At 38.7% G+C, this 16,413-nt stretch overlaps 1 protein-coding gene across 1 annotated transcript in view; it reads right to left on the bottom strand.

The window, feature by feature from the left end:
• The window catches only part of LOC129748893 (uncharacterized), a 38,885-nt gene extending 24,581 nt beyond the window's left edge, over nt 1–14,304 (bottom strand). Inside the window, exon 1 of the mRNA XM_055743677.1 lies at nt 14,183–14,304. Within this exon, the coding sequence (XP_055599652.1) occupies nt 14,183–14,273 (91 nt within the window). The 5' untranslated portion in view covers nt 14,274–14,304. The remainder of the gene's footprint in view (nt 1–14,182) is intronic.
• Between the last annotated feature and the right edge of the window lie 2,109 nt (nt 14,305–16,413).

Below are 16,413 nucleotides of genomic sequence, written 5' to 3' on the forward strand. Positions count from 1 at the left end.
ATCGTTGCAACGATGTCCGGAACACACCGGGGAACTCCCTGATCGCAGCCTTCAATGCGATGTTCGGAATGCCGTCCGGCCCGGGGGCCTTCCTCGGTTGGAGAGACTTGGCGAAGTTCTTCCACCGTTATCCGCTCTTCGGCGCTGGTGTCCCAGTCATACGGGACTATTGGCCAGCGGGTAACATCGTGCTGTGGGAACAGCTCATTGATAATGACTCTCAGTTTATCGGGGCACGTTTCAGGTGGTGCACCCCCACTTTTAATTCTGCCCATGACTATCCGATAGGCATCGTTGGCATCACGGCATAACTGCTTGAAACGTGCCCTCTAACTTGCGTTGATGGCCCTGCGGATGGCCGATCTAGCGCATGTGAAGAGTGGCCTTCGCTCCATTCGCTCTTCTTGGGTCCTTGCGTTCTGCATCCTGCGTCTTGCCCTATGGCAGTCGGCACGCAGACCCGCAATTTCCTCCGTCCACCAATAGACGGGTGGCCTAGTGTTTTTATGCTTGGCCCTTCTCGTCATCGCAGCATCGCAAGCGCGAGCTAGAACCCTCGTCATTTCTTCCGCGGACAGGTTGTCCAGGTTCCTTTCCCAGTGCAACACTTCGACAAAGACGTTCTGGTCGAACTGCGTTGTCTTCCAGAGGCTTTCTCCTGTACGAGACTCGCGTCTACCGTACTTGAGCCTAGCCGATAGCGGATCGCGGAATAATCACTATTCGTGTAGGCCTCGCTCACCATCCAATCGCATACCAACCCCGGGCTACCGAAGGTGACATCTATGGTTCACTCGCTCCCGTTCCAACCCTGGTAGGTACTGGTGTTCCCTACGTTGGCCAGATCCACATTAAGCCTCGCCAAGGCTTCTAAAAGTATTGTACCTCTGGGGTTTGTGAGGCGGCTACCCCATTCATCGGCCCACGCGTTAAAGTCGCCAGCAATAACGATGGGGCCTCTCCCCGTTAGCACCTCTACCATCTTGTCAAATAAAGTGCCGAACCTCTCCAAGGACCATCTTGGGGGAGCATAGCAGCTACAGAAGTAGATCCCGTTAACTTTGGCCACCACCATGCCTTCGTTTTCCGTCGCCACCACTTCTTGTATGGGGAAACTATCTGTTACCCATATCGCGGCCAGTTTGGGATCATCGGTCGCCCAATTAATGCCATTCGCAGCTCTGCGATATGGGTCTGCCACTAAGTGGAGGAGACATGGCATCCCTAACGTAGCAGTAACAGCCGTGCTCATGGAACACCCTGAAATGTTCCGGTCATCTCTGCAACAGTATAATGTTCCGAATATCAATCATTTTCTATCAGCCATGCTTTACTGCATTCAGAGCCAAAAAATCGTAGCAGTCAATTTTTCCTTCTTCAACCAAATCATATAAACAATCATGCATGACAACGACGCTTCTGTATTTGAAACATTCTCGCAAAACATGATGTGGTAAAGAAGGACGCAGACTATCAGCAATGAACGTCTCGATGGTGATTGCCTTCCTTGATGTTTTCCAACCTTCTAGGATCATAACTGATATGTATCAGTTCTGAGCGATGCGTAAAGGTTACAATATGATTTTCAACTTTTCGCTTTGCGTAGAACAACAAAATCATTACTAAGTAACCGCAATGAACTGCCCAGCATGTGCTACAGCTTTTTTCAACATTTGGTCCTGGTATTCCTTCAGATTTTCCTTCTAAGACATTCATGATCATCTATCAATAACGAACATTATCAACAATGATGCGAGGATAGGTGTTATTGAATGATTGTGGGAACGACGTTCAAAATTTATCATCAAGTATGTCGATCACCGTTGATTAGCCACGTGACGCATAGCAACTGTAGCCCCCGATGGGGCGTTGTATATTTTTATGTATCTAGTTAGTGTTGATGTACGACAAGCATTCAACGGATACGTTCACCACGTGCGTATCACAGCACTCGGAGGTGTAAGTATTCTAGCTTGAAACGAATCCTGATTGCTTTTCTTGAGCGATATTCCGAACATTGCAACAGTATGTATATGGGAGGGACTACATCTGTCAAAACTCAGCGACAACATCATCATTCGACCGGAATACTGGCAACCCTTCCTCGATGACGTTTCCGGAGCGAACGAAAAGAGGCGCCGAAAGAAAAGAGGCGATTGAAGTCGTGGTCGTCTATCAGCTCGGACGTGCAAATTCGTCCGTCGGTCCATCTCTTCCAAACAACCACGTGGAAGTCCAAGGCACCCGTCAATTTTATCTGCCAGCAGCCTTCGTGCCACCGAATAAAGGCTCCGTCCTCAGACCAGTCCGGTCTTCAAGGGCCTCTCTGGAAGACAACCGGCAGGCCCAGCCATCCAACGGTCCCATCCGGTCCAAGCTCCAAGGACCCTACGACCATCACGAGGTCTCGCTTCACCAGAGTCGTTGCTCCGAAGGTCCGGGCTATCACCCTGCCCTTAGTTACGGCGCTGCAGACCGTGGAGGTAAGCTTGGCGCGCCTTCGACCGAGGCATCGGGAGGAGGAACTACCCTACAATCCCGATAGATCCGGCAGTGCATTACCGGTCGGGAAAGTAGGGCGCGCTGGTAGTTCGGCCTCGGAAAGGACTCTCCGTGGTGCAGGTATCACCACGTGCGTCCATGGACAAGACATTCCCCGGGAAGACCACACAACCATCACTCCAGACTCATCAGCCAACACGTCAACCTTCATGGCCTTCCACATCGCCCGGGTCCCGTCTACGCAAGTAAAGTCATTTATGTAAATGGGCCACAACGTTCCCTTACCCTGAACCCTTCCCCTTATAATGTTAGAATAAATTGTTAACAATGTATTTGTCACTTGTTTAGTATATGTCCGAAACCCCCTTGTGCATTCTGGTTCTAGCTTCGTGAGTGTTTTCCCCTTTGGTCGTTTGTCCACTCTGCAGCAAGTGAAGCCGACCCTGAGGTATCGAATGACTGAGCTAGCCGTCGTTACAGTACATATATGATCAGCGATGGATTGGAAACTGTGAGGGTCTCGGCGGCTCCACAAGGATCGATGCTTAGCCCGGTATAGTGGAACATCGTTAACGACGAACTGTTAAGACTGCGATCGAGAAGGTGGAAAGTTTGACCGAGATGGTGCTGATCACAAACCTTATTTCAGCACAATCAGGGACGATTGCAGCTGGACCGTGCGCAATCGAATCCAAGCGTGCATTCAAGTACGTGGGGTGATGATCGACGATCGGCTGAGTTCAACGGACCACGTCGACAACGCCTGAAAAGTGTTTCTACATAATGAAACCTTTAAAATCTTTTTTTTCAATCTTAAAAATCAAAATTGGCGTCTTCTAGGATCTTCATTCGAAAATCAGGATTTTGATGAAATACCTTACTATTAATGTAAAATAACACCAACCAGCCCTGGGTATCAACCGTTTTCTCATTTTGATTTTACCAATACTCAATAGAAAATGAGGATCATTATAATCAAATCATGATTGCTGTTTTGATCCAGAATTTAATGGATGCCTTTTTAACATTCAATATCGATCGAAGCAGGAATGGGGATACTCTTGGTCGCATTCGTGCTGTAAGTTATGGTTTTTTAAATACAAATCTATTTGTTTAATCAGACTTGATCCCGGAACTTGATAGCTACGTATAGTTTTTCTTACAATGTGTTCAAAAAGACTATTACTTTGTCTTCAAATTGATATTTGCTTGTTTTAGATCTGGAATCGTGTCATCCAATATAGCAGAGAACGGTGCCGAAAGCATCGTATGTTCGCAAGGCTTTCGAAATTCACTGATATGCCTGTTGGAAGGAATAGTCATCGATGGATCAAAGAAGTGGACATTTTCGAAAACCCAACAATCCTCACACTTGGCGATTTTGAATGCCAAGTTCGTCAAACCATCCCAAGAGATGTTTCAACGACTCGGCGAAGGATTCTCGACGGTGACATATCAAAACGCGAACAGTGACAAAATTTTCATAGGAACAAATGAAATAAGTGCGACGGTAAGCTTTTCGCGGAACGGTAACGTGGAGCTTCTCGATAAATTACCATACCGTCTTCAGTATTTTGCTATGACTAGACTCAAAAGTATGCCAAAAATTCATCTTTTGAAGCAACTGGAAACCTTATATTTGTCAGAGTGCAACTTTTCTTCTTTGTTGATGGATGACTTTGACCAATTGTTGAAGCTTAGATCCCTGAGTATTTTGGAGAGTGGTATCACTCAACTCATAACCAAATCAAACATTCGACTCCCTTCCTTGGATAATTTGCGCATTTATAAAAGTCAACTGCAAGCTATCGATGCAACCAAATGGGATTTTCCAAATTTAAAATACGTGGATCTTAGCTCAAACAAACTTTCCAAGATACCTACCAACATACGAAAACTTAAAAATTTATCAACTCTATATCTTTTCAACAACACAATCAAAACTGTTGATTTGTCTCTCCTATTCAGTGGATTGAGCTCACTAGCAACTTTAAACTTAGGACAAAACCAAATATCTCAAGTGCTCATGTCAACCAAAATAAACGCATCCCAGCTGAGGCACCTCGACTTGAGAAACAACGAACTGACAACGCTGGATCTGACCAACCTCATAACTCCAGGTATCCTCAATCTGGTGGAACTTCAGTGCAACAAGTTGAAATAGTTCAAAAATCCATCTGGCAACACTGTGCCCCAATTCTTGAACGATCTGTTGGGCAACCGGTGGGATTGCAAGTTTCTGGAAGGCTTCATCGATGGTACTAAGCGGGATGCTTTTTTCGGCTACATAAGCTGCGATCCGGCCAAGCAGTGCACCAAGCTGGTTCAAGGAATTTGCTGCTACGCCAACGGACAGCCCGCTCCCAAATCGAAGCTGGAAGAGCCAATCAAATATCGAACCAAATTGTGAATGGAAATGGGGTTTGACTATTTGCGACTTAATTTTTTTAGTAAAGAAGTATTTACGTGGTTATTGTATTAAAATGTATAGAAGAACTCAATATAAAGAGGGGTTTTTAGCCAAATGTGTTGTTTTATAAAAGTTTTATACAGCATTCGATGTCGATGTCGATTCGAGCGTATTTTAAACAGAATCCAAAACTATTTCCTCCAAGACTGCTACAAAGTTTGTCCCAGACAACCATTTGGTGGGTATTTCGAATTTGCAACACAAATATACGTGCAAATATACGTTTAAACATATTGTATATAATGCAGCAAAACCAGTAAAGGGAGTACGAAATTCAATTGCCACACACCCAAATATTCGGCAAAATTCACCCGTTTTACCAATCACTTTCAAACATTCAGGGAGTAAAATAACTCATGTTATGAATATTTTCCTGTGTTGGTTTTATTCAATCTCAATTCCATATCCAAATGCACGAACCTTCTTCTTTACACTACTCATAAGGTCCTGGTCAACATTTGGACCAACTTTTTTTTTGCGTGTCAATCCATTTTTTCTTAATATCTTCGTCCGATTTCACTTCCTTAGGATGCTTCCTGATGGCCCAGTACTTGTCAATTGGCCGCAGTTCCTATGCGTTCGGGGGGTTGAGATGCTTCGACACGAAATTGACCTTCTTAGCCTTATACCACCTCCAAAACCTCTTTCGAATAATGGCACAAGGCTAAATCCGGCCAGAAAATCATAGGACCATCGTGTAACCTCAGAAGAGAAAGTAGACGCTTTTCGAGACATTCCTTTAGGTACACCTGCCCATTGACCGTTCCAGTTGTAACGAATTCACTGCTCCGTTTTCCACACGAGCAAATTACTTGCAAAATCATGTATTTTTTTAAAACTTTGACATCTTCTGCTTTCAAACGTCCTCAAGGACATCGAACTTATGGAAAGCGGTGAAAAACTGGAGCCCTGGAAGCTGCCGGTTGTCTGCTTTTACGTAAGTCTCATCATCCATAACGAGGAAATGTAATTTCGTCAACATCTGGATGTAGAGCTTCCGTGAACGTGTTTTACCTACGGAATTCTGCCGTTCATCGCAATAAGGCGCCATTTGGAATTCGTACGTGTGTAGTCCTTCACGTTTATCGCATCTTACACGAAAGATTTAGTTAGATTCAGTTTCTTCACCACATCTTGAACTGAAATGTTGGGATTCCTCTTGAAAGCTTGAACAACCCGCTTGTGATTCTAAACACTATACGGAGGTCCATTTTTGCCACTTTTTTCTTTCCGATCGATGGTCAAACGTTCGTGGTACCGATTTAAAACACGAGGCACCGTAGAATGTACATACCATTTCTAGCTTCTTGCTGATGACACGATGAGAAAGATCAGGATTTCCGAGGTAATTTTTTTTTTGCGCCGCTGCTGTTCTTCCGACTCCATCTTCGCACATCTGCTAGTCAAAATATACACAGCGTAAACAAATACACATGATTTTTTTTTGGAATATACTACGACAATTTACATCATCATATAGATGATTGAGGTTGTAATCTTGTAGGTCTTCGCTCAATATGTGATTGGGAATATCTTTATGTACGCCATTTTTCGTAACGATATGGAAAGTTTGACTACTTATTTGGTCGTCTTCTGCGACTTGTGTGCAGGGCTCTCATTTTGCGTCAGTTGAATAAAAATAAGATTATTTCAAAGAAATGCGTTTTTTGCTGTCAAATTTAAGTTTATATCGTACAATTTATGGTTTGCTTAGTTGCTGATTTTTTTTAACATTCATGAAGTTATTATAGTAACTGGACTTGATCCCTGACGATACGATCTGCAGCTCAAAGGATTTGCTTCAAAGGCATTAAACCAAAAACAAATCGTATATTTCTATAACTAAAATCTTTTAAATCGTAGAACACGACTTCGATGATCTAAAAATAGACCAACATTTTGAAGCCTCCTTAAATACGATTCCAATCATCAGTGTCTCATTATCATAAACGATTTTATTGAACTTATTTGTATTCTTTTACGATTGCCAGCAAATACTTTTTACGAAAATCAGACATCCGAATTCATTTGCATAGGTATACGATTGCATGTACATTAGTACGAATCAATGCAGTTATATACGGTTGTATAGCATATATCTCCAAGTGACAAGCAGAGTTGCGAACTTATTTTCTATTCTTCAGTTAACAAGTTTTGTTTAAATAAAAAGAAATGTCATTGTTCCAGTAAAAAATATATTCACGAAATTTAAACAAATATTTCAACAACCATTTATGCTATCACAGAGTGAAAATGCTTTTGAAACATACTTACATTTTCAACACCAGGTACGATATTGGATACAGTATCGGCCTGGATTTCGGGTAAAAATGTTCACCACCACGCTCAATGTGAACACTTTGGGAAGAACTTTTATTATCAGCAGATACCTTAATACATACTTTTGTATCGCTGAACTAATCGACTGTAATCCACTCTTCCGACATTTTATATTTTTTCTTTTTAAAATATAATCTCTCATTTAAGCAATCTTGTTTGATAGAAAATTGGTTGTTATGATAATATTAATCGTAAATCGTGTTTTATGCACAGCACGACAAAATCTGTCAATCACGGCTGATCATCGTGTATCGGTCGTTTCACTGATTTTTTGCGAATTATCGTACACAAAGGACGAGTTCATATGTACATAAATTCGAGTCTCTCTTCTTGTCGCAATAAAATCATGCAATGCAAATTAATACGATATAGAATATGCATGAGCCCCACATTGAAGGTGCCGATAAACGAAAATCAGTTTAATATCATTCTGTAAGATATAATCTGTAGAAATAAATACTACTTCTGATTGTCTGAGGTATTCACCCCTGACGATTGTTTGAATTATTTGATTTAAAATTATATTAGGTGAAAATATAAGAAAAAGCTTATTTTACATTTTCATTTACTTTCAAAGTACTTTCATAGTCTCACGGCATAACTTGACGAACATAATTCTAAAATTCACTCGATCCATGGCAACCGTTCCTCAATTTATCGGACATCCCACATTCACCAGACGCTCCACTTGGTTAAACGATCTCGTTTTAGCAGCGAACACCTGTTTTGCAGGACAGTCGTCCGGCATACTCGCAACATGTTCCGCCCAGCGTATCCGTCAAGCGTTCTCCACCTTCTGGATACTGGGTTCGCCGTAGAGTCGCGCGAGCTCGTGGTTCATCTTTTGCCTCCACACTCCGTTCTCCTGCACGCCGCCAAAGATGGTTCCTAACACTCGTCGCTCGAATACTCCGAGTGTGCGCAGGTCCTCCTCGAGCAATATCCACGTCTCGTGCTCGTACAGGACAACCGGTCTTAGGCGTCATACACAAATTACGTAACGCATGTAGGGGGAGGGGGGTCCTATTAAACGTTACTTATTGTTACATAGGGGGGGAGGGGGTCTAAATTCTACCTTTTATGCATTACGTAATTTGTGTACGACGCCTTATGATCGTTGTGTACAAATCTTCTAAGTGTAATTTGAGAAAGAAAAGACTAATTATGCGGATTCTAAATTTTATCAGATTTCGTGTTACAAAACTAACTACAACGCATCAATCAGAATTAACTGATATAACAAAAAGTTGGTGTCAACCATTTTCTCGTTTTTATTTTAGCAACATCCAAAAGAAAATTAGGATCATTATAATCAAATCATGAGTGCCGATTCGATACAGAATTTCACTGAAGCCGTTTTGACATTCATTATCAATCTAAGCTGGAATGGGGATAATTTTGGTCGTATTCGTGCTGTTAGTATTTGCTTTTCAAATAAATCTGAGCCTCAATACGAAATATTTTAAATTTGAATTTTTAAGCATTAATTTGTATTATCAGATTTCACCCCGGTACTTTAAACCTTCTTAAAAAAGTTTCTTACAATGTGTTCAAAAATACTTATTTTTGTCTTCAAATTGTTTTTTTTTTTGTTTTAGATCTGCAATCGTGTCATCCAATTTAGCAGAGAATGGCGCCGAAAGCATGGTGTGTTCGGAACGCTTTCGAAATTCACTGATGTGCCTGTTGGAAGGCATAGTCATCGATGGATCAAAGAAGTGGACATTTTCGAAAACCCAACAATCCTTACACTTGGGGATTTTAAACGCCAAATTCGTCAAACCATCCCAAGAGATGTTTCGACGACTCGGCGAAGGATTCTCGACTGTGACATATCAAAACGTGGACAGTGACAGCATTTTCATAGGGGCCAATACAACTAGTGTGACGGTGAGCTTTATCCGAAACGGTAACGTGGAGCTTCTCAATAAACTACAATACCGTCTTCAGTATTTTGCTGTGACACGGTTCAAACGAATGCCAAAAATTCATCTTTTGAAGCAACTGCAAATCTTATATCTGTCAGAGGGCCAGTTTTCTTCGTTGTTGATGGATGACTTTGATAAATTGTTGAAGCTTAGATCCCTTAGTATTTTGGACAGTGGTATCACTCAACTCGTAACCAAATCAAACATTCGACTTCCTTCCTTGGAAAATTTTCACATTTATTACACTCGACTGCAAGATATCGATACAACCAAATGGGATTGTCCACATTTAAAATACGTGGACCTTAGCTCAAACAAACTTTTCAAGATTCCTACCAACATGCAAAAACTTAAAAAATTATCAACTCTGAATCTTTTCAACAACACTATAAAAACTGTTGATTTGTCGCTCCTACTAAGTGGATTGAGCTCACTAACCACTTTAAACTTAGGACAAAACCAAATATCTCAAGTGCTCATGCCAACCAAAACAAACGCTTCCCGGCTCAGGTACCTCGACTTGAGAAACAACGAACTGACAACGCTGGATCTGACCAACCTTATAGCTCCAAGCATTCTCAATCCGGTGCAACTTCAGTGCAACAAGTTGAAATGGTTCAAAAATCCATCTGGAAACACTTTACCCCATTTCTTCAACGATCTGTTAGGCAATCGGTGGGATTGCAAGTTTCTGGAAGGTTTCATCGATAGTGATAGGCAGGATGCTTTTTTCGGCTACATAAGCTGCGATCATGCCAAGCAGTGCACCAAACTGGTTCAAGGAGTTTGCTGCTACGCCAACGGTCAGCCCGATCCCAAATCGAAGCTGGAAGAGCCAATCAAATATCAAACCAAGTTGTGAATGGAAAAGGGGGTTGGCTCTTTGCAAACTATTTTTTTTTTTTAGTAAAGAAGTATTTTCTATATAGAGATTTAAAGATTTTTTCTTGAAATAAAATCATGTGGAATATTCATTTTATATATTATAGTAAATTATTAAGTTTTTTATGGAAATTTAACAGTCTTTATCTCGATTTGATCTCGATCTCGATTATGAAAAAGAGTACAAAGAAAAATTCATCAAAAAAAACTTCTTCAACAAATTTTAAAATTCAATATTTTGTATCTTCACACCTTTGAATATCTGAAAAGTTTACCTTTTCGAGAAAAATTTTAAAATTTGCTAGACTTTTAAAGTGTTTTTTCCCAAAATTTGCTTTAAGGGTGGATAATTTTTTGGTTTTCATATGTAGAAAAAAAGAAATCTTAGTCCTTTTTACACATTTCAAGGAAAGCTAGCAGAATTTCATTTCAATTATATAAAATAATCCATTCAAACATTACAAAAAGCTGCTCAATTTGTATTGCGCATGTCACCTTTTCAAATAAGCAAATTAAAAAAAATCAGAGACATTTATATCTTTCAAAAACACTCAAATTCACCCACATCTTTACATGATTCGAATAGCCCCAATGTTTACTTTTTTAGAGCGGCTAACAAAGCACAAATAACAACTCTGTCAACCGAACTTTTAAATTAAGAATCGGATCAACTTATTCGTCTTTGCGAACTGCTGCTCAAGGGATTCCACAGGGATCAGTACTTTCCGTAACACTTTTCCTTGTAGGTATGAATCCTATTTTCGAAGTTATCCCTACAAATGTCCAAATTATCACTTACGCTGATGATATTCTATTGGTAGCTTATGGAAAACAGAGAAAAACACTCAGAGCAAAAATTCAGAAAGCCGCTGAAAAAGCGATCCATTGGCTAACATCTGTCGGTTTCCGTGTTGCGATAGAAAAATGCCAACTTTTGCACACTTGTCAGAATCGTCGTCATCGAGGACATGTTCCTGAGATAACTGTGGGTGATCTTACAGTTCCAACTGTGAAAACGCTTAAAGTCTTGGGTGTTACATTTGATTCAAAAATGAATTTTATGAAGCATGCCAAGTAAAGAAAAGAATCGGCGTCTGCTATGATAAACGTTTTAAAAATGATCGGATCTAAAGTAAGAGGATCGAGAGAAACACTCACAAGAATTGTAAAAAGCACTATTGTTCCCCGATTGTTGTACGGTATTTGTGTAGCTGGTAGATAGAAAGAACATGTCCTTCCAGTATTAGAACCTGTGTACAGCAAAGCTGTGCGTTTAGCCTCTGGCGCCTTTTGCACAAGCCCTTCTAAAGCCATGCTTTGTGAAGCTGGTCAACTTCCTTCGGTTATTTGGTAGCATTAACTGAAGCCAGAACTGCAATAAGAATGATTGAAATGGGACGCACATTGAAGGATCTTCTCTTGATTAAAAGGGTAACCACATCTTTTGAAACGATAACGTCATGTAACTTTACACCTCTTATTAGATGGAGCCCACATAGATGGGACCATATAAAACCGTGTGTAGATTGGTCAATTGCCCGGCAAATTCGTGCAGGCGATAGCTCTCATAAAGTTTTATCGGTATATCATGAAGATATTAATAAAAAAATATTCAGACTTCGTAAAAATTTTTACAGACGGCTCAAAAGCAAATGGTTCAACACGTTTCGGAATATTTTCAGAAATAAGCTCGACCAGTGAAAGATTACAGGATACTTGTTCTGTATTCTGTGCTGAGACCATGGCAATCTTAACCGCAATAAAAAATTCTCCTAAAAACAAAAAGTGCGCTATCTTTTCAGATAGTGCAAGCTGCTTGAAAGCAATTGAAGCAGGAAAATTTCGTAATTCTTGGATTCAATCCTGTGAGCTGCTTATGAAGACTAAAAAGATTACCTTGGTATGGATACCAGGACATGCTGGCATTATTGGAAACGAGAGGGCCGACCAACTTGCTAATGAGGGTAGATCCAAGAGAGTTTACAAAAAAAAATATTACAGGTTCTGATGCCAAATTATTAATTAACACAAAAATATGGCAAGCTTGGCAAGATGAATGGAGATCTACAAACCCTGCCTTAAAACTACACAAAATAAAAGCTAACGATTTCCCAGGATTTGATCGGAAAAACCCTTACGAACAAAAGGTTTTGACCAGGCTAAGAATCGGCCACTGTCGACTTACTCATGACTTCATTCTTACTCCTTATTCGTCTCCTTCTATGTGTTCTAATTGTAAAATCTCTCTTACTGTTGACCATATCTTTTTGGAATGCACCATGTTACTTCCAAAAATGCGATTGCTTAAACTTGGTAATTCTATTGAATTAATATTGAAAAATGAGAAACAACAAGAAGACAAAGTTATTAAATTTCTTAAGGATATCGACATGTTCAAACTGATATAAAATTGTACTAGGCTAGGAAAGATTAGGAATATGAATAATGTATTATTTTTTGTATATTGTGATAAATAAAACAGAGACGCGAAAGACCTAGCTCAATAGGTTAAATGCGTCTATAAAACTTTAAAAAAAAAAATAACAACTCTAGCATTAGCGTGACGTTAAAATACTTATGTCGATTATTACAAGTGTTATAAAAATTCAAATAACGATTTTAAACACTGAACAGCTAAAATAAGCGGTTCAATGGAATTTTCATATTATTGAAAACCTATATACCATAAGATAAACCAATAAAAAAAATCATGAACAAAAATGCTCTATGCTTTTGAACGAAAATAAAGCTCCTGGAAATGGTTTCGGAATGATTTCTAAAAAAGCGTGGTAAAATCGAAACAATAACCGTGATAAAATCGAGCGTAAATTTGGCGAGTATTGAAAAAATCGAACAGTGATAAAATCGAAAAACTACTGTACAGCTTATCGTTTTTCCACTCGCATGCACTTTTGGAAGTCTATGAATATTTTGTTGTATTTTAATAACTTCAAACAAATTTTAACTATAATCAATCATATCAAAATTGGGGCAGAATTCCCATTTCCTTTCAAGAATGAGATGTTCATAACGGATTTGATATTTATACTATTTTATACAAGAATATCAAAAATTAACTTTAAGAACGAAGGAAATTGGTAGTGGATAAAATATAATTAAAGGGATTCGAACTCCAAATTTCGGATAATTCCGGTATCCGAACTGGAATTATTTTAAAACTTGATCAAATTTAAAACTCGATTTTTAAACGAAATAAAGTTCATAAATAGTCAGCTTGTTAATTCGATTTATAGAGTTTAGTTTGCCCTCTAAATGCATTGGGCGATTGAGCTTTATTAATGAAAATAATTGATTCAAGTAAAGAAAAATAAAAATCTCACTCTTGTGATTTGTTGAATGTAATCGGTTTTAGCAGAGAAGTATAACTTGAACGATTTAAGGTAAAGCAATAAGCAGAAAAAGGCATCTCGATTTAAAATGAACATCATACTTCTTATTGAAACATAAAGTTTTCCGTCAAAACTAACAAATCCGACAAAATTACGCTTAGTTTAATGCATTAAACTTAACATTGAGTCCCTGCACTTTTTGTCCGAGATGCGTACCTACAAAAAAGTTACAATCGATTTTATTATTGTCGTCGTGTACATATCTTGACAACATTTGCAATGGATCTAGAAAGACGTTTATTTTAATTTCAATCTTGATAATTTGATGCAAACTCATGAGCGGTAATTGTGTTTAAACTACATAAAAGCAAGATCAGTGTAAAGTCTTTTGAAAAAACTGAATGGGCGTTTTCAAAGCAGATTCAAAACCTTGTTGAAAAACTTAAACTTCTGGATGAAGAGTGTAAATTAATCGTTGTAACATATCTACCTACTTATTTAAAAATTCTTTCCCGCAAGGTATAACAGTGATTTCGATCCTATAGAAAAAGTGAACTTCATAAGATGAGCCAACTAAAAAGCGCCTTTCGGTATGCAATCAACGAGCAAACCCCATTTAGATCTCATTCGCATCAGAATGTTTGGCCGTTGACTTGGAAGTGTACGGAAAATAAAACGAACCACAGTATACATATAGCATTTTTACTTACCGGGGCAAACTTTCAGGGCGCAGATCAACGTTTTACTCTGGCATTTGCACATCAGACAGGGCTCCTTGGTGGGCACAATCGATCCCTCCATGAAGTGGGTTCCGTTGTAGTAGCAGCTGTTGATTTCTGGAATGAGAAAAAATGTGGAAAATTTCGGTCAATTTTTAAATGTAGCACATTATATTTACGGTGATTTTTGAACGTTTGTATATTTTCAAAATTTTCTTTTTTTTATTACAGAGAGCTAACCTTACAAAGATAAGTTAATAAATTCGTAGGAAAAATTTGCTGCTAAGGTCTTGAACTTAAATTGAACAAATTCTGTCATTATTGTCATGTATAGGAAAGAGCGTCTCAACTCGAGCGACGTGAGAAATTCCATACTGAAAGCGAATTCGTCAACCCGTTCTTCACTTTCATAGGAATGCGACCCTTAATAACGATCATTACTGGCCGTCAAACCATCAAGATCACGATCTGCGAAACCACCGCGGCTCATAAATAAATAAATATGTATGTATGTATCTCATTTCTGGTCCCGCAATTACATATCGTATTATTGGCTGTCATTCCTGACCCAGTGACACATTTCCGGAAAACCACTTCGAGTCCATGCGCTCCGTTGGATGGTTCGGCGAATACTTATTCCGGAGCAATACAGCACCTTCTTGTACTTAGCTATAGGTAAAGGTATGAGAACATTCAGCCAAGTTCACAACCTTTTAGCAATTTTTGCGAAATGCCAAAGTATTTTCGCCTCCTTTCATCCCCCCTTACCATTAAGGAATAGGGAAGGCAAAGGCAAACCTCCCGAGAAGATTCAGACTTGAATGTTTCCCAAAGGAAGGAACGAAGGCAGACAGGCAGCAAACTAGTCAATTGCTGCACGCCAAGAAGGCCGCCAAATGATTCCCATAATGGTCCGACTTGGGGGGAAATGATGATAAACGGCCATAAATGAACTCACCATTTATCTATCCATTTCTGTGTTTTCCCTCTGCGCCTAAACAGCTTCCAAGACTAAATAACTGAGAGTGGCAAAATCGGGAAGGAACAAACGCACGGCAATTGCTCTGCTCACTTACTTAAACCTAGGTACCTGATGGTTAGGATTTAAGTAGTTTGAGGGCTGTGAAAAGTTAAGTTTTGCCGACTCCAACTATCAATCTTGTTCCTACCCTCTGTTGATGAATGTTGTTCAAATTGAACTTCTTTGGGGCACCCTTTGTGCACTTGACGCTTTGCGGGAGAAAAATGACTGCACATATTTATGCTTAATTGGATACATAGTGCAACATTTCAATCGTGTTTTCCTGTTCCTTTAATCTTTTCAAGGTTATTTAAAATTATTTTCTTAGTTGGACTCTCAAGGTTGGTGGGGCCAACCTATGAGAAAACTGAACATAGTTTTTCTTCTTTAAACGAGAAGATCACTTATTTACTCTTATTAAATGATGACACATTCAAAAGAAGTTTCTTGATTATCATAATTATGAGCAGAGAAGAAATAAATGCAAAAACTAATATGAATCGTCTCAAAAAATACGACTCAACCCCTAAGTTTAAAAAAAATGTGTGTGCCAAGATTTTTGGCATGAGAAAAAGGAAAATGAAATAAAAATATGACTAAATCTACAAAAATGACAAAAATGACAAAAATGCCAAAAATGACAAAAATGACAAAAATGACAAAAATGACAAAAATGACAAAAATGACAAAAATGACAAAAATGACAAAAATGACAAAAATGACAAAAATGACAAAAATGACAAAAATGACAAAAATGACAAAAATGACAAAAATGACAAAAATGACAAAAATGACAAAAATGACAAAAACGACAAAAATGACAAAAATGACAATAATGACAAAAATGACAAAAATGACAAAAATGACAAAAATGACAAAAATGACAAAAATGACAAAAATGACAAAAATGACAAAAATGACAAAAATGACAAAAATGACAAAAATGACAAAAATGACAAAAATGACAAAAATGACAAAAATGACAAAAATGACAAAAATGACAAAAATGACAAAAATGACAAAAATGACAAAAATGACAAAAATGACAAAAATGACAAAAATGACAAAAATGACAAAAATGACAAAAATGACAAAAATGACAAAAATGACAAAAATGACAAAAATTACAAAAATGACAAAAATAACAAAAATGACAAAAATGACAAAAATGACAAAAATGACAAAAATGACAAAAATGACA

This window comes from Uranotaenia lowii, chromosome 2 (assembly GCF_029784155.1).
Source record: "Uranotaenia lowii strain MFRU-FL chromosome 2, ASM2978415v1, whole genome shotgun sequence".
In the NCBI taxonomy this organism is placed as follows: domain Eukaryota; kingdom Metazoa; phylum Arthropoda; class Insecta; order Diptera; family Culicidae; genus Uranotaenia; species Uranotaenia lowii.